Source organism: Pleuronectes platessa, chromosome 11, assembly GCF_947347685.1.
Source record: "Pleuronectes platessa chromosome 11, fPlePla1.1, whole genome shotgun sequence".
In the NCBI taxonomy this organism is placed as follows: Eukaryota; Metazoa; Chordata; class Actinopteri; order Pleuronectiformes; family Pleuronectidae; genus Pleuronectes; species Pleuronectes platessa.
The window spans coordinates 6,559,555-6,578,036 of record NC_070636.1 but is presented as its reverse complement, the minus strand read 5'-3'; the positions used below and the strand labels follow the sequence as shown (position 1 = coordinate 6,578,036).

The 18,482-nt window shown below is 41.9% G+C and overlaps 2 protein-coding genes and 3 gene segments (V, D, J or C); 3 read left to right on the top strand and 2 right to left on the bottom strand.

Moving 5' to 3' along the window:
- Nucleotides 1–18,482, top strand: part of LOC128451235 (Ig kappa chain V-III region MOPC 63-like) — a 62,255-nt gene that overhangs the window by 27,384 nt on the left and 16,389 nt on the right.
- Nucleotides 1–18,482, top strand: part of LOC128451237 (Ig kappa chain V-III region MOPC 63-like) — a 150,125-nt gene that overhangs the window by 118,972 nt on the left and 12,671 nt on the right.
- The window catches only part of LOC128451236 (Ig kappa chain V-III region MOPC 63-like), a 91,388-nt gene that overhangs the window by 62,412 nt on the left and 10,494 nt on the right, over nucleotides 1–18,482 (bottom strand).
- On the top strand, nucleotides 108–9,177 carry slc1a8b (solute carrier family 1 member 8b). Of its 3 annotated transcripts, none has more exons than XM_053435044.1 (11): nucleotides 108–272; nucleotides 1,473–1,552; nucleotides 2,269–2,484; nucleotides 4,103–4,145; nucleotides 4,231–4,444; nucleotides 5,116–5,215; nucleotides 6,358–6,591; nucleotides 6,707–6,901; nucleotides 6,982–7,116; nucleotides 7,199–7,319; nucleotides 8,415–9,177. In XM_053435044.1, the coding sequence occupies exons 1-11, from the start codon at nucleotides 108–110 to the stop codon at nucleotides 8,559–8,561; spliced, it is 1,650 nt and encodes a 549-aa protein (XP_053291019.1). In that variant the 3' UTR covers nucleotides 8,562–9,177. The 3 variants fall into 3 exon arrangements, with proteins under 3 accessions (XP_053291019.1, XP_053291018.1, XP_053291017.1); XM_053435043.1 differs by having other exon boundaries at nucleotides 7,199–7,349; XM_053435042.1 differs by having other exon boundaries at nucleotides 7,199–7,361.
- elavl1a (ELAV like RNA binding protein 1a) lies at nucleotides 10,069–18,358 on the bottom strand. Of its 3 annotated transcripts, XM_053435047.1 has the most exons (7): nucleotides 18,183–18,324; nucleotides 16,471–16,530; nucleotides 14,896–15,076; nucleotides 14,259–14,362; nucleotides 13,532–13,694; nucleotides 13,169–13,394; nucleotides 10,069–12,909 (listed from the first exon to the last, which is right to left on the bottom strand). In XM_053435047.1, the coding sequence occupies exons 2-7, from the start codon at nucleotides 16,504–16,506 to the stop codon at nucleotides 12,585–12,587; spliced, it is 1,035 nt and encodes a 344-aa protein (XP_053291022.1). In that variant the 5' UTR covers nucleotides 16,507–16,530; nucleotides 18,183–18,324; the 3' UTR covers nucleotides 10,069–12,584. The 3 variants fall into 3 exon arrangements, with proteins under 3 accessions (XP_053291022.1, XP_053291021.1, XP_053291023.1); XM_053435046.1 differs by lacking the exon at nucleotides 16,471–16,530 and having other exon boundaries at nucleotides 18,183–18,358; XM_053435048.1 differs by lacking the exons at nucleotides 14,259–14,362; nucleotides 16,471–16,530; nucleotides 18,183–18,324 and having other exon boundaries at nucleotides 14,896–15,036.

The window sequence follows — 18,482 nt, the reverse complement described above, 5'->3', positions numbered from 1 at the left end:
CTCGGATCTTGCGGGACACACACTGGTCTACCTCACTCAACCGGGAGATCCGGACATCTGTAGCCGCTCAGGGGGGAGGGGGGGACACGGAGCGATCCTGAATCAGGATGGAGGGGATGAAGAAGTGCATGAAGAAAATGTTTTCAAGGAAATTCAGGGAGTACGTGACGGACTACTGCAAGAGGAATGGCCTCCTGACTCTCTCGGTCTTTGCTGTGGTGACGGGCTGCGTGCTTGGATTCCTCCTCAGGTCATTCAACCTGTCCACACAGGTATGGATGAGTGGATGGATGGATGTTCAGTGAGGATGTGAAGTATCAGGTACAACAGAACAACCAGAGATGCCAGAGGAGGCTTAAAAAGAGTTTAATCTGCCATCATCAATATTCTGACACCAAGGAGTTGATACAGAGCTGTCAGACACACATAGTTGATATATCCTTAAGGAGGAGGAGACCAAAACTGAGCTAAAAGAGATGCAATAGACAGACATTTGTGTAAAAAAGGCAACTGTCATAACACCTCAGTTTCCACCCAAAACAATCTGGTTTAAAAGGTTCATGTTATCATTTCATTATTAATTTCATAGATTTGTTTTTTTCTCCAGCTTTTCAACCACTGAATTTGAGCTGTTTAAATGTCTCGTTGGAGGCCACATGTAATCCTGCTATCATGTTACTGTGACGTAAGAAGCTCTAATTGGAAACAGACTTAGTCAGCGATTAGCATCCAGCGTACTAAGAAATGTGACCTTCGACCTTGTATCTTTGACCACATCCTGTAAAAAAGCATATTCATCTGCTGACCAACAAAACAAACTGTGAAACACAAACAGGATTATTAAAGAGGATTGGTTTACCTGCCTTTATTGCTGGGAATACAAACAATAATGTCTTCACCAGGTTGAATCAGTTATTAACTAGAAATGAGCTTAATGTGATTGATAGACACGTTTAAATGTTTGGATGTCTTTCATTTGATGACAGCTTCCTGATCATATTTAAGTTTTTGAGGCAAATAAATATTGACGTAAACTAATATAAAGTACATATGATATATATTGAGTCACAAGCAACACTCAACTTATTTGGGAAAATAATTTAAAACAGGGTTATATCTAGTCCTTATTGATTCATTAAAATTATTAGAATCTAGATACATTTCGTCAGTGCATCAGAGAGTGTAGATATTATCATGTAAAATCAGACTCAAAGTGCATTTTACAATATCAACAGTATTTTTAAAAGATATCATATAATATAACATAAGATAATATAATAAAGGGAACTACTCAATAACAGATTTATTTTACTAACACCGTAAGCTGTAGTATGTTGTAAGTATGTTTCTGAAATGCACAAACTGTCCCAGGTCCTGTTTCCTTGGGATTCTATTTGGTGATTACATGATGCTAAACTCTGCAAAAGGGAAATTATTTTCTATGTAGAAATACGTTTTTGCTTTTCACCCAGGCCAAGATCTACTTCTCGTTCCCGGGAGAGCTGCTCATGAGGATGTTGAAGATGCTTATTCTGCCTCTCATCACTTCCAGGTAAGAAAAGCACCACCTGCGTCGGGAACACTGGTTCTGAAGCCTTTAGAATAAACGTCTCACCTTCTATCAGCGGTAAGATATAAGGAAGATAGAAGATCAAGGATAATGCATCACTACTGAGAGATTTACCATGAACCACACCTTACCTTACATAAGTACAGGTTGTTTGTTAGTTACAAGGCTCATACTGACTCTGTCCAGTGACAAAGTAAGAGCTGGATCTTCAATTTAGAGCATGATGATATTTGTGTCACAGCGTTTTGCATTGTTTTGGGACGGGAGAGATCTGCTGGTGGTTTATGATGCTGCGTTCAGACAAGTTGGCGATGTTGAATCTGGTCTGGAAGTTGTTTCCGACATCAATCTCTCCTTCTCCCAGTGTCTTCAGTCTAATGTAACAAACTTGTTAATTTGATAGAGAATCTGATAATAATACATCTGACACTGATTTAATTTACCTTTGCATTATGTGCTTCTTCATCGTATGAAATGCCCAAAATTAAAACATGATTACTTCTTCTATATTTCTTTTTCTTCCAAACTGAACTTTTGTTTGGACTGGAATGTTTTTTTTATTTGATAATACCCCCAAAATAATTCCTATAAGCTGCTAATGAACAATAAATCAACAAATGCAACTCTTATAATAGTCTGATTTAAAATGATTTAATCCGAAACAAAGGCTTTTCCACATGTCCTGTTTTGCCATCCAGTCTTATGTCCGGCCTGTCAGCCATGGACACCAAGGCGAGCGGCCGCCTCGGAGTCCTGACCATCACCTACTACCTGTGGACGACCTTCATCGCCGTCATCGTTGGCATCGTGCTGGTGCTCATCATTCACCCGGGGACGGGCTCCGAGAAAGAAGGTCACCATGCGAGTTCAGGGCCTGTGATGACCTCCGCTGACGCTCTGCTGGACCTCATCAGGTAAACATTTGTCACGTTGACGAGGAGACGTCGTGATGGTGTTGCTGTGACTTCAAGATTTACCACAGTGACAAGATAATGAGCCCTAATCTGCTCTACACCTGAGTTCTGACCTCCTCGTTAAAGTTGAACCCAAAAAGAAGAATTGACATTATGTCAATGTTAAAACAAACCGTCCAATAGCTGCTGAGACTGTTTAAAAAGCAACAAGTGTGTATCGACGGGAGCAGACTCTGACTCCGAATGCACTAAATGGAATATTGGGGTCGTCATGATGATAACAACTCCATGTAAAAAGCACATATGTCAACCCCATGGGAGGGCAGATAGTAGGATTCATCCTCTGGGCACCATGAACGCATGAACCAAATTTCAATCTTCTCTATTATATATATTAGTTGTGGAGAAATGTCCGTCTTGACCAATCAATGCCATTGAGATACATAGCTAGCATGGATATGAACAACTAATTCAGATTTAGTCTGTTTGTTTGTCCAGGGGATTCGGCTCCAGACACATTAAGAAGCGACAGTGACACTATTTTCAGACACAATCTTCTTGGTAAACTAATACCAACCCTCACTCTTCCTGTGCGAATGGAGACCCCCCCCCCTCTGTCATGGGATTTTCAAGAGATTGAAGGTTTTCCACTCAATCTAATTAGCGTTTTTCCAGGATTAAGAAGGACATATTTGAATTTGAAACACTAGATAAATGAAACTGACATGTGAAAGCACATGTGATGTTGAACTCTCCACTGTCTTTCAAATCTGGCACTTAAAAAAGTGCTTGTATGATAGTCGCAGTGTCATTCCAATGCAGAAGGTCAGCTAAGAATAGGGAAACACTTAATTGTGATCTGTTAAGCCTGCACTTTCTCCCTTATGCACTGTTACGCTGAGCGAGACGGAGCCTGCATGCTGCTGGGGAGCGTGAGGCGAGCTGGGCTTACTGCCGTGGCCATGTCCGAGATCCACTAATACCTGCGTCTTAAACCTGATTATTTTAGAGAGCGTCTCTGTTGCTGTTTCAGTCCTCTTACGTGTGTTTGACAAGCTTGCTTCCTGGGTTCAGTGTCCCTGACGCATGTTGGACAAATACACTTCCAGTACATGATGCTGGACATTAAAGGCCTGTCTCTGTTTTCCTGCGCTGTACGAAAAGACAACAGGAGTTAGTCCATGTGGGAAAAGCCCCTGTGAGTGTTATGATGTTATATATATATATATATATATATGTATACTTCAAGTTCACAAAACAGCATTTTACTAGTGTAGCAGCTCAAAGTGGAGATAGGTCAGCTCCTCTTTTACATGCTGTTAGGTGGTTTCATTATCTTCATTACCTTCATTACCAAGGAGGTTGCGGTTTCTTCTGGATCTTGTGAATTTGAATGTGGTTTCACGAGTGGACTCCTTGCTGGAGGTATGTGCTCGACTGAGTGCGTTGTAGTTTATTTTCAGTTGATTTGATTTATTGTATTTGTAAAATCCTCACTACCTGTGTCAAGGATGTGATGTTTGTTTGCCTGTTTGTTAGCAGCATTAGTCAAACTAATTTACATTAAATTAACGTTCCATTCATGCTGTGACATTTGTCAATGTGCTCTCTTTTATAGGAACATGATCCCGTCGAATCTAATCGAGGCAACTTTTCAGCAGGTGAGTGGACAAAAAGAGGAAACTCACACACTCCTTATTAATTCACATATTGACTGATCTCTGTGCTTGTTCTCCTGTTCGTCAGTACCGGACAGATTTGGTGCCCATCGTGCAAAGCTCTGATTCAAAGGAGTCCCAGGCCAACTATGTGTACGTAATGCCCGACTACCACAACCCTCGCCTGGGCCACCCGGTCTTCCTGGAGATCACCCCTGCGCCTGACATCAAGTATAAGATCGTGCCCAGTACGAGCAAGGGCATGAACGTGCTGGGGATCGTCATCTTCTCGGCCACCATGGGTAAGACCATCGCTCAGCTCATTGTGTCACAGCATAACATTTCAAAACTCTACTTTCTATTGTGTCAGCTTCCATTGCAGGTTTAGAAGTGGCCACCATACATACTGCACGTCATTATTACATTCATGGCACATAGCTGCCACAACTTTTGGGTTGCCAGGTTGTGAAAAATCCCCGTCAGTTTTTTTTATCTCCTTCCAACGGGATGCATCTTCTCTTTGGCTCTTTGCTCCATTGACGAGACTCTTTCAAATACAAATAGATAATGTAATTTTCATTGGAAGGTTATGAACTCATTTTTTACTAGTGGTAGAGGAAAAATACATGGTTTCAGTAGTAATATGACATTATATTAGAGTCTTTGTTCATGCAGAGTTTAATCTACTTTATACTAGTGATATAGTGGTGTGATGGTTCCTAACCTAAGGGCAGAGTTTCTCCTGAGAGTCACAAAATAAATCTAAGCTGTCGTCACAGTATAACGGAAGAAGAAAGAAAGGTCTACTTCTCCGATTTTTGTTTAATTAAAGACATGGGGCGGTTTTCATAATCTAAAGTTTTGCTCTTCCATCTGTTCTAACTAATGACTAATTGATTTATTAACCTTTAATCACAGACAGAAATACAGTTATAAAGAGTCACTATGATTACTAAACACAAACACATCTCAGGTCTGCTGCTGGGGAAGATGGGAGAGCGTGGCGCACCGCTGGTCAACGTGTGTCAGTGCATCAACGAGTGCGTCATGAAGATCATTAACGCAGCTATGTGGTAGGTTTGTTGTGTCTCTCTCTAACTCACACACACACACACACACACACGTACACACACATGAACACTTTTAAAGGTACACTATGTACAGACTACATAAAGTTCACTGAGCAGAGCTGGATTATTTCTAAAAATAAATCTCACACAACAACTCAGGGAAGAGTCACCGTTGGCGTCTGAAGTGAACTGCTTCACACGAGCATCACCTCAGATAACATTTGTGCGAATGGAGCAAGGAGCCCTGTTATATAGCCTTACATACAAACTGTGTATTATACACTGTACTGTATAACATATGGCTGTATGAAGCATGTAGACATCTTCCCAAATATTATTCACTCATAAAAATGTAGTACAGAAGAAAGCATCAATATTTTTTGGTATATCTAGGTCAGTAAAAGCTAAAAGTACCTGAAAATACCTGAAAAATACGCACTTCAGTACAATAACAACGTGAATGTGCTTTACAACATCCCACCACTGCTCACATTTGTGATGTCTCATTCCAAACTTGTGTGCATTCATTTTCTGATATAACTGCCTCCTCTCTTATGGCCCGGCTGCTGGCTTTTGGCCACAGGAGCATTAGCGAGTTCGGCTGCTGATGTTGGACGATAAGGCTTCGGTGTCCCAATTAAATCTAAAGGCGTTTAGATGGGGTCAGGAACAGGCCAGCCAACTTCTTCCACACCAGTTTTGAAAAACCAGTTCTTACCATTCAAAAAATACCTTTTACATTATCCAACATAACCTGTTCAGCCAGTTTAACATACTATAGATTTCAACGATGATATTTTGTCGTCCCCACCCCAATAAATCACAGTTAAATTAATGTAGATGGGTTGATTATTACATTCATACACATCCATTTATATTGATACTAAAATGATCAAGATACATAATCTTAAATCAACGGTATATTGCTCCAGACAAAATTAGCCTTTGTCCCATGACTGCAGTGGCATCTCTTTCTTCCATAAATAAATACTTTTCTGTGCATTGAACACTAGGGGGCGGACTCTCAAATGAAATGGAATTACAAAACAAAACTTTAAAGGTGCCACTTGTCAAAAACTCTACAGGGTAGCTTCTCCCCAGATACACCATCGAACACATCCTCTTCTCTCTGGTCCTCCGTGAAGGTACTTCCCCTTCGGTATTGTGTTCCTTGTGGCCGGGAAGATTCTGGACATGCACGACCCCGCCCACCTGGGAGAGAAGCTGGGCATGTACTTCATCACAGTCCTGTCCGGTCTGTTTGTGCACGGCCTCATCCTGCTGCCGCTCTTCTACTTCTTCTTCACCCGCAAGAACCCCTTCCCGTTCATCAGAGGGCTGCTGCAGGCTCTTGTCATTGCACTGGCCACGTCATCCAGGTAAGAGCAGAGAGATCTGTTGGTGTTTTCATTTCTAATATTCCAGACATATAGACGTGGCCCAGTCTGTTCGCCCAGTACCTCCTTCCACGTCTTTTCTCTTCTTCCTCTGCAGCTCGGCCACTTTGCCAATCACCATGAAGTGTCTTCTGGAGAACTGCGGAGTGGACCGGCAGATCGCTCGCTTTGTGCTGCCAGTGGGAGCGACCATCAACATGGACGGGACAGCTCTGTACGAAGCCGTAGCGGCCATCTTCATCGCTCAGGTCAACGAGTACGACTTGGACTTTGGCCAGCTGGTCACCATCAGGTGAGAATAGATACTGAACTCCCTATGACTTGTTGGTTGAGTTGAAAGGTGCAACATACTTGACTCTTTTCTCTGGTCAGTATAACGGCGACGGCAGCCAGCATCGGGGCAGCTGGGATACCTCAGGCAGGTCTGGTTACAATGGTGATTGTCCTGACCTCGGTGGGGTTACCGCCTGCTGACATCTCGCTGATCGTGGCCATCGATTGGGTTCTGTGAGTTCCACTGAAAGTTGATACGCCATACGGAGCATTGGTGGGTAAATGATTTCTTCCATTTCTTTTTTTTCTTTCACAGCGATCGCTTCCGCACGATGATCAACGTTCTTGGTGATGCCTTAGCTGCTGGGATCATGGCTCATTTATGTAAGAAGGACTTTGAGAAGGCAGCCGACACCAGCACAGAACTTGCCACCATGGTTGACAACAACGGAGGGGGCCCCACACGGGTGAGAAGGACAGTTTCTATTTGACCGGTTTAAGATTGCAAAATGAAGCTCCTGAAAACTGCTGGAATATAGGAAGCATTTATTCTATAAGTTTAAATACAGAACAACTATCAAAGCAAATTATGTCTCCCGTCTTGCATTCATCTTTGCAAGGCTGTACCATAGAATGCCCAAAGATGGATGACATTAGCTTCCCTACAGTAGAGCCAAATCCTCTTGATCGTCCCCTGGTGGTTGGCTGCTTACGTCACAACCTCCGCCTTCTCCATGTTAGTGAATGGGTCACGGACCAAACTAAAAAAGACACAAACCACACTTAAATTATGTTTCTGACAAAGAAGGTTTTTGTCGTTTTATACAATGGAGTTTTAGGGCCACCTACAGGAATGTTAAATTCAAAGGGATTTCATAGTGAGATTATAATTCATATTTTTAGAATTCTGAAAGCATGGGTTCCACTTGTTCCTTATAATTATTGTAATATTACGACTTAATCCTTTGAAATCTCAGAATCTCTTTACCTATGGCCATAATACTGTCGTAATTTTAGAAGGAAGGTGTTTATCTTTCCCATAAGTTTGGCTTTAATTATTATTTGATAATATAAAAATATGATAAAATATCATGATTAACATTTGACTCGTGATGACATCAAAAGCTCAAGATAGCCGCATCAGGATCTGATATTTTACTCTCATATTGTACATAGAGGAAATGGAGATCTTGTCCATCTTTATAAACATGTACTTGCTTTCAGCTTAATGCTGACATCAGGATGTTGCGATGCTTGATTGAAATATGAAATTGCGATGCAGGTTAAAAGAAGTCTAGAGCATTTTGACAGGTTAACAACTGTGTGTTACTGTCACATAATCCATGACTCCACGTGTACCTATAGATGCATCAGAATGGTTCGGATGTGATTGCAATCTACAAAATAATAAACATAGACATTGTATTTGGCATGATTTCCAGTTTTTATAGCAATTTCCTAAACTTTCAATGTCATTTTTGATTCAAGCCCTGACTCATTATCCTATTCCACGTTTTGCATGTCCCACACAGAGAGACACAGTGATCTCCTTTGGGAATCAGAGCGTGGCGATGTCCGATGCCCCTCTGATCACACACCGCTGCGATTACGTGTTCGAGGTGGACGGAGACCACGTGCTGGAGAGGCCTGTGGCCTGCTACAACCTCTGCCAGGTCTGAAGCGCTTCCACTAGACGGACAGCGAGTCATACTGCCTTCTACGGAGATTCACCTCTCAGGATGGAAGGGGCTGAAGTCCGAGGCCCTGCGAATCCAAGTTGGGTTTCCATCCTAAATGAGAGTAACGATTGAGTGTGTTGGTGTCGGAGTTACACGGTGTAAATGGAGTTTTGCCTGTGCCATGACGAAATCAAAAAATAACCCTCCATTACTTGACATTCATTGTACGTGTGTGTCTATTCAGTTGTGACTGGATGATGGGTTGTGAGGATACGCATTAAGTTTCAGATGAAATCTCACTACTGTGTTGCAGCGACATGCATTACATGATTCATGTGTATCAGTTAGATGATCACAGTGGGCCTGTTTCTAATGAGGTTCCACTACAGATCTAGATTTAAGTCAAGGTTCTGAGTTGCCTTAACTCTCAGTTCTGAAAATGAAACTGAGAGCCTGACTGACTTGAAAGCAAACCGGAAGTAAAAGATGAGACTCACATTCATTTTGTTGAGCTGAACCTTTATGTTGTCTATGGATAGTTATTAAAGCAACACTCACAAAACATATTTACATTATAGTACAAAGAAGTCACTTTAAGAGTATTTGTTTTTATACATCGTGCGTTTGATTTTGTGTTGTTTTTCTAATAAAAACCTGCCGCGCTCCAACTTCTGTTTGGTCATGAGTCTTTTGTGATGTGTTTGAGTCACATGTGCTTCAGATCAGTGCATCTCTGCTTTTACCAGGCATTCGAGAGCGATTAGAAACTGACCACTAAAAGATGGTGTACACAGTTACAATGTGCAGCTTTTGTCATTTCAAGTTGTGGTCATGTGATATTAATATATTAAAAGTTATCTACATTGTCTGGCGATGAGTAACGACTCCATCGGCAGCACTTTTCGAACATGTTGTCGTCTGAAGTTGAGGACCACATTCGTTCTACACATATAGTTTTTTTTTTTTTTAAACAAACACTTGGTTATAATGTATCTCATCAAAAAACAGTCATATTATTTACCTTACAACTCAAACAACACATTTAAATGAACAGAATCTCTTCAAAGCCCGACTAGTCGTGGTGGATGTGGCTGAGGAGTTGGAGCTTGGTTGGAATTCAGTTCCCTCTCCTCTGCACACGTGTAGAGATGTACTTTATGTTCTTACTACATAACTTGTCTGCAAATATTTTATACAAGACGGTTCTGTGATCTTCATGGGGTTTACATCAGACCACCTTACTAGTTTTTTTAAGATTCATGTGATTCCCCCTGCTATTTTCAAAATCGCAGTTTGGTGAAATCAATAACAGTTTCCGACAGAGCCAACATCTGAGGTTGTTTGTTAGCAGGATGACACAATAACTACCAAAAGGATTTGAACAAAACTTGGTGGAAGGATGGAACCTGGGCAGGAAATTTGGGGCGTGGACCCGTAGAAACGGGCGGGAAAAGGATTTTTTTTAATATGGGTAACAATAGGTAATATAGTGATCTTACAACAATGCTATTGCACCACGTTTTTATTGAAATGATCCAATGTTAGAAGACATTTAATGGACTTCAATTTAGTGTCCGTTCAAGAGCAAAAAAATAAAACCCCACAAAAAATATCAAGACTCCATTAAAAACACTCCAACAAGTGTAACCGCAAACATTGTCAAATAAATGTTTGCGCCTCCTCTGATGTAAAAGTCACCAAATCCACTTAAGAATTAAGGCGGAATGCAGTTTATTCCGACTGCCCCTTGAAAAAAATCAAATGTCACTTGCATCTTTTCATGCAAATCCAACAAGACTGCTGAGAAAATTAAACAGTACCAGAACGTCAGTAGAAAAAAAAGAAATCATGAAACATGACAGTTCAAGACTACAAGTTCCTATCGCCTGCTTCGAACAAGTCACAAAGTATTGCACAAAGTTAAGGATTGACACACAACACGAAAAATACTAAATCAAAAGCACTTTTAAGACCAAAATCTGAAGCTGTGATGGTAAAAGAATATATCCTTTAAGTAATTGATTAAATACGCAGTTCATGAAGTGTCAGGTGTATTATTGCTGGGAAAACAATGGTTTTAAAAGTGAATCCTAAAAAGTGTGAGCAGGAACTGTCTCCAGGAATCATCTGCTACGTGTAGCTCCATCGAGTGGTTCCTCTGTGGTCAGGTAAAATCTGAAATGATAAATTACAGTACCGATGCTAATTCTCCACCCTGGAGAAAGAGACAAGACTAAGACTAATACAAAGGCATCACTACAAGAAAAAAAAATAGTAGTCTTATGCCAGTAATCTTTGCTAGATGGACAACATGAGAAAAGTGCAATTCGCATCGGCAATCAAGCAAGTGGTTTTGAGTCTAAATGTCTGAATCGTAACATTTTCCTGCACAAACAGCCACACACTAGTTACTGAGCCATATGATGAAAAAATCATCGCAACATACAACCGTCAGCTGCTGAAGACAACTGTACCTAAAGTGAACACTTACAGCTCAATTGTTCTTAATACTTAACCCCTCCGAAATGTTGCTTCACGAAATTTCTGCTGGACAATCATTTTCCTTCAAATGTCTGTGCAGTCATAATCACCATATCTCAACTAAAGATTGGTCAATTAACAATTTGAAGTCCCAAAGTCTTAAGTTACTGCTGGACCAGGGATTGTTTTGTTAATCAGTGCCGCAGATTTGTTACAAGAAAAAGAAAACTGCAAACCATATTCGAAAAGAAATAAAAAGATAAAGAAACAAAGAAACAAACAAAACTTTCAGCAAAACAAAATAAAATTTAATGGTTTATGTTCAAAGTGAAACAACCAAAACAAAAAGGGAGAAAAAGAAAAGCAAGTCTAAACTGTAATCATTAACAAAGGCCATTAATCTCTCTCCAAACTTGAGATGAGCACTCATTAATACAAGTTTGGAACTTACATTGTAACAAATACAAATCTAAAGCTCTAAAAGGAAAAGAAAAGAACTCAATCAAAGTCAAAACAAAATAGAACGGCAAACTGAGCATGAATGAAGTTGCTCTCAGTCAGCATCAGATATAACCTCAGTACCTCCTTAAAAATAAAAGTGTGATTTTTACCTCGTGGAAATCTGCTCTGGGGTTTAAGGATCAAATCTCTCCCTGTCTTTGGTCCATTTCAATTCCCTACTCATCATTTTCACAGGATTCTGCTGCGATGCAACTTAGAATAAAAAGACAATTTACACAGGGATAAACAAAAAAAACATCTCCCTCCAAGACTCGTCATGTTTTAAACTGTTAATCTGGTCGGAGGGTGAGAAAAAGTAGATCAACTTCACAATGACTGATATACATAGAAACCTAGAACAGACTGATTAAAAGTGCTTTGCTTTTTTTTTGTTTTAGATTGACTCCAGACGGTGAGTGGTTGTGTAGTCTGCGTCACTGGGTGATCATTTAAGGCATCTATTTCTAATTCTGATGAGGATCCAGGACACAACACTTCTTCCCCAAAAGAAAACAACCACCAGCTCATTGCCAAACGTGGTTTCCCCGTCTGCAGATTTATAATTGTCCGCAAAATTTTAGACACTTTTAAAACTATTTGCAGGTCGTTCTTTATGCTTCTGGATTTTCAGTGCACCCATTGCCTGCCTCTTTTATTCTAGTCCCCACAGTTAAACATGCAACAGATACTGACAGTATTTCAGATTTTTAGATAATTTTTCGAACTTTATGTTGAAGATATCTTGGGTAGCTTTTGCACTCAACATCTTCTCCCTAAAAAAAACAAAAACCCCACTGAGTGTCCTCAAGCCACAAGCATGAGAATAAAGATAAGAAAAAACAGAACAAACAAAAAAACATTAAGTCAGCCTTAGACCAGTAACAAAAGGTGCAGAAGAGTCTCATTTCACTCGCAGTACACTAAAACCCAAACAGATGTGCCAGACTTTGCAAACTCGTACTTTAGCTCTCTCAAATAAAAGCCTGGTGCAGGTCATTTCCCTCCCCCCCGTCTCCTCTACACCCGATTGTCCAGCTCTCTCTACTTGTGGCCCTTGCTGGTCTTGAAGGACACTTGCAGTATCTTGTCTCCGAGCCGGTAGCCGTTCAGGCTGGCGATGGCCATGGCCGCCTCCTCGTAGTTGGTCATGGTGACGAAGCCGAAGCCCTTGCACTTGTTGGTGTTGAAGTCTCGGATCACCTTGACGTTGGTCACGGCGCCGAAGGGGCCAAACATCTGCCACAGGAGGCTCTCGTCGGCGTCCTGGCCCAGGTTGTAGGTGAAGATGCACCAGCCGGAGGTTGGGTTGCTGGGGACGCTGACACCTCCCATGCTACCCATGTGATCGACACTCATGGGGGAAAACCTGGAATAAGAAGAATCTCAATGAATCCAGGAGCTTGTTAATCACTAGGCTACAAACTTTAAATCTTCATTTGGCTCTAAAGCAGAAACTATTCCTGTTATATATCTACAATCAAGCATAGTATTACTGCAAATAAATTAACTATGCTTCTTTCAACAAATATTTTTCCTTTTTTTCTTTAGTGAACTATAAGTTTATTTAGGTTTCGGATATGACTTGCAAAAGATCGGGTCCTACTCAATGTCACAACATGCCTCACCTGAACCTCTGTGCCTGGTGGTGTACGGGGCCCCCGAAGCGTCGGGATTGGTTGTGGTAGAGCTGAGAAATGAGCTGTGTGTTTTTCGCCTGGTTAGGGTTGGCGGCAAATTTCACTGTGATGGGCTCAGCGGTCCCCGGTGGTGTTTGGCCATTCAGGCTCTTGACAGCTTCTTCTGCCTCCGCCCGCTTGTCAAACCGGATAAAAGCCACGCCGCGGGACACACCTGGGGACGAGAGTGCAGCTGGTCACAGCCTATTCTTGCACAAGGAGCATACCTACATTTCCGTGTAGCTGCTTTCTGGTGGCTACTTTTCATTTCTAAAAATATTTGTTCTTTTCAAAAGCAAGGAAGTCATTCACCTGTCGCCCCTGTACCCTGATCTACAAGTACTCGGGAGTTAATGATGTGCCCAAAACATGAAAACATGTCTTCCACGTCTTTCTGGGTCATGGCCTTTGGGAGACCGCTGATATACAGGTTGGCATCTTTTATTGTATCAGAGCTGGGCCGAGCGAAAGAAACCTGGTGATAAGAGCAAACAATCCCCTGATTACAACTCTGAGACACTTGTACAACATAAAGTAACAAAAAGAGTAAAAGAAATGAAATCTATCAAACTACTGACATTTTACACAACTTATTTGAATTTACACGGACAGGTATATCAATCGGTTCATTAGATAAAACCATCTGAAAAGTTTTGTCTATTTACTAAAATAAACACTTTAATTCCATTAAAAAACTTAAAGAACCCGATCACTAAAACAGTTTTGGGTGTGATGTTTTAGGTCTGAGCAAAAATGAGTGGAGTCAGAAGCATAAGAAACATTACAGCAACGTAAAAAGATGAAATAAAACTGATAAAAAAGGTACTTCAAATACATATATGTATGAAATCAAATAAGTAAAATTAAAGTCAAACTCAACAGACATGTCAGGTAGGGCAGTAAGTGAGCTGTGAAAGCAGTGTCACTTTCTCGGGCTGACATGTTCTAGCTAGTTAGCGGACAGCACAGGAGCCACAGGAGAGTTATATGACATGACATCTTTGGTTTGAGAATTGTAGAACACCTTATTGCACGTTACCTTGATAGTTTTGGACTGTAGCCTTAGTCCATTCAGTGTACTGATAGCTCTTTCTGCATCACTAGGGTTAAGATAGTTAACAAATCCGTACCCTAAACTGTGGCCTAGAGAAAAAAAAAGGAAAACAATAAAACAAAACAAAAAAACGTTGTCGTTCAAAAAAAGCTGCAAACAAATAAATATTTAAAAACAAAAACAAATCTTAACATTGCATGCTAGTTCTGAACAAACAAGCAAAACCAATCTACAGTTAAACAGCGCTGGGCTGGTTGGAATAAATAAAAACAAATCTGTGGTGGTGAAAAGCTGAGAGAAACTAGGACCCAACTCAAGCAGGAAAATAAATTTGGGATATTTTTGGAAATTAGTTACTCTATAAAATCAAAGAGAAGAAAGGAGTCAGATACACCTCTTTAGAATATATCCTGCCAGTAAAGACAAATTCATTTGAAAATGAGGGATAAACCAAACGTCACAAAGCTGGTACACCACTGATGTACTCAGAGGCTGTTGCCACCACTTGTATCTGGTTATTTGCTAAGTGTGAAACAGGAAACCTTTGCCATTTTAAACAAAATCTTGGTTTAAGCGGCGAGCTCATCTGTCACAGGTCTTATCGCTTCAGAGCGTAGCGTACCTGCGACTTTGTCTCGAATCAGCTTGGCGGACTCCACCTCCCCGATGCTGCTGAAGAGGCTCCGCAGCTCGTCCTGCGTCATGCTCTGAGGCAGGTAGTTCACGATCAGGTTGGTCTTGGAGTCCTTCCCCTCGTCCCCTCCCATGTGGTCTTCATAACCGTTCGACATGTCATACACCTCCTGCAAGTCGGCCAGGTGGGTCGGGAAAAAAAGGACACGCAGGTAAGCACGTAGAGTAAGCAGAGGTTACGTTCAAATTGAAAAATTACCCAAACATCTTTCAACAAATATAAATAAACAAAAGGCACACAATCCCAAAAACTGCCTGTGGTTCACCTACACATGCAAAAAGAGACGGGCAGATGATACAGGAAATCAATTCAAACTAATTACTTCACACTCAATTGCTGGCAGCAGCACAAAATGAGAATAGAGTGAACAGTCATGTCCTCCAATTTACCCTCTTTGTCCACCCTGCTACCTCAAACAACCCCTTTACATCACTGATAGACAAACCAGAGCACACGGTGGGTACAATAACACAACAAGTGGTCCATGCTATTTTCAAAACTCCCAATTAATAAATCTTCATCTGAAAGGATGTTTAAATGTTTTTTCCATCTGAACTCTTTGACCCAGAAAAACGCTTTAGCTTATCTTAATCAATCAAAAGCCCAGATTCAGTCGATTGGGAGGAGCAGATTCAGAAAGTTAGGGGGGGGGGGGGGGGGGTCTTTAAGTTGCAGTCTGCTGGTCCAACACAGGTACCGCTGCAGCTTCATTCACAAATAAGGAATTAAAGCTGATATTATTTCTTGCCACTCAATAGTTTTACTTTCTTGTCATTGTCATGTTCTTAAAAAGAGACTGAATGAGAGGGGGTGGGTGAGTTAATGGGCTGCAATGACAAAAATTGGAACAGGGGAATTTAAAATGCCATGGTGGTTTCGTTCTAAACCATAAAAAACTTGAGAGCCAGGGATCGCAACGCCAACCTTCTGGTGAGTGGCTGACACGTTCTACTTCCGGAGTCACAGCCATCTATAGATAAGTAACAGATTAGGTCACGTCGCAGCGCAATGTAGTCTGAAGGATCTGAGATTAGTTAAGAAAACAATATAAACTTTCCAGAGCCATAGCGAAACGTTGCTTCATTAAACTGTTACATTTTCTGTTTTCCCCTACATGCGGGTGTCGTGGTCGATACATTTACTGGTGGCTGCGTTGGGATCGGGTTTGAAATGGGAACAAGTGCGGCGGTCAAGTTGACAGAGGTCCATTCATGCAGGAGAGGGGCTGTGATTGTGTATTCTGGTGGGTAAGATCCACCGCCCAAGAGGATGAATGAGAGTCCTGTATTCAAACAGTAAACATGGGCAAAGCTGGTGGAGGGCTGACATGCATATTTATTTTTTGATTTCTCCTAACACCATCTCAGCGTCTAATTCTAGGTATGAAGTGAAATCTTTAACAGGATAACAGGACATGAGGAGTCGACTCTTCTTCCAACACTTGACCAGAACATCTGATCAAACCAATACGGTTTGTAATGGAAACTCGCATCTCAGACTCACTTTCAAGTACTTGATGTTTCCTCGACGAACTGCCATTAAGACACTTCACTGCTCCTGGGGCTGAACAGGGAAGACAGAGAAGAAAAAAATAAATCAAACACTGCAGGGGGGATATCCATACAACAACCATTAAGCTGTGATGGGCTTTTCTGATTTACTGGTCAGAAACCCAGGACACAGGGGGGGGGGGGGGGGGGTCTTTAATCACTATTGGCTCATTTCTTCGAGAATAGTTTTGTACAAGGTTGCAAATTGCTTACATAACGTTCTGTATGTTACGTTCAGGACGACACTTGACAGCTTTTTTATTTCTCACATCTGCTGCATGGATGAGCCAGATGTGAAGGAAGCTGCAACCGTTATGAAATGATCGGCATGTAACGAGACAAACCCTCGCTTGTGCGATCTGCAGTTCGGGCATTTCTGTCTTTACCCCGTCCGGTTGAAAAGGGGGATCAGTCATAAATTAAACTGGGTAAAGCAAAACCAAATTTAGAATTTTTAAACACATTCTCAAGATGAAAACCACTGTTAGTGACCAAAGAGGATGGCGGTGATCAGCATTGTCACAGTATTGAGATAAAATGAGCTTAATATGTGCAAAACTTTAACATTAACACAGAAGAACGAAGGCTTCAGCTGTAAATAAGTCATGTCAGACAATCAGGATGATGCCGAAGACAGCAAATTCAATATCAGTGTTTTCCAATGTCGGCAAAGACTGATCCAACTGAATTTAAAGCAAATAAGCTTTAATATTCAATATGCTAAATATTAGGCACGGCAAAGTGTAATTGTGTAACACATTTCAACCTTAATTCTGTGTGCCTTGTATCAAACATGGTCGTCATAAATTGCATGAGACCATATAATCCTGGATGACAACAAAAGCAGAATAGCACTGTAACACAACCAGGGATTTCTGATGCACCACTCCGTTATAAATGAGGAGAAAACATGGCTGTGGTGTGATTTTCAGATGAACGGTGATCTTTTATTGTTCTGAGCTGATCCACCTTCTACCTGGACGAGTCGCCTCAGCACAGCACTTGAAATCCACGAGAGAAATGCGACATTAGCTGCAGGACGACGTTAAAACGCGGGGCCACTGATGATTATTTACAGTAGAACATAGACTTACTACACAAACAGTTTAACGTCCAAAGATAACTGAGCCCTTTATCGGCGATCTGCAGCTCACTGCGCTCCTGAGCTTCTCTCCATCCCGGAAAAAACGTGCAGAGGCCCGATTAGCATTAGCGGGCTAGCGGCTGCACGCTCGCTCTGGTAGGATTAGAAAAGGCGACCCACGTACAACCAGGCTCAGCAACAACATCAGAAAAACGACACAACACGGCGGATACTGGTCTGTAATCATTGACGCAAAGCCACCGGCACGACCCGCTCGTGTGCGCGGCAGCACGACACACTACGTGGCGGTGCGGTTCCCGGAAAGGCTAACGCGAAGCACCGTGGCGCTATTTTTGGAAAGCGCCGGGTCGTTGTGTATCTGTCCCCGCGCCCAAAACCCCCACGGCTTGCTAACGGGGGCCGCGGCGGCCAAGCATCGCTTAGCTTAGCCACCGCTAAGCTAAGCTAAAAGCTAAGCTAACCGATGGCTCCGCAGGGCCGCGAGAGCGACGCGGCGGCAAACGGGCTAATATCACACCACGTCGAAACCGGGAGATAAACCCGCCATTTTATAATCTCACCAGCTTGATGGGGGGAGTGGGTGGTGTTTTCTGCCTTCGTCTCCCGGTTTTTAAAATGATTTCTTCACGACGTTCGCCTCCCTCCGAATCGACCTCACGTAGCGGAGAAGCGGAGGAAGGAGCTGCGCGATGAGCCCCGTCACGAACGCTCCAGCCCGGCCACGCCTCTGCAGAGGTATCGGGGAGGTCAACATCCACCCGGGGTCTGCGCTCACCTGTCAGATTATTAGGAACCACGTACATTTACTCATCTACGTACCTGTACTTTGTGTAAATTGATTTATACTCGGGTACTTTTAC

Coding starts and splice junctions, on each gene's coding strand:
- slc1a8b (XM_053435042.1), top strand. CDS start 108: ATGGAGGGGATGAAGAAGTGCATGAAGAAAATGTTTTCAAGGAAATTC. Junction 1,553..2,268: donor CTGCCTCTCATCACTTCCAG/GTAAGAAAAGCA, acceptor TTTGCCATCCAG/TCTTATGTCCGGCCTGTCAG. Junction 7,362..8,414: donor CCACACGGGTGAGAAGGACA/GTTTCTATTTGA, acceptor TGTCCCACACAG/AGAGACACAGTGATCTCCTT.
- elavl1a (XM_053435047.1), bottom strand. CDS start 16,506: ATGGCAGTTCGTCGAGGAAACATCAAGTACTTGAAA. Junction 14,363..14,895: donor GATTCGAGACAAAGTCGCAG/GTACGCTACGCT, acceptor TTTTTTCTCTAG/GCCACAGTTTAGGGTACGGA. Junction 12,910..13,168: donor CACCAGGCACAGAGGTTCAG/GTGAGGCATGTT, acceptor TTCTTATTCCAG/GTTTTCCCCCATGAGTGTCG.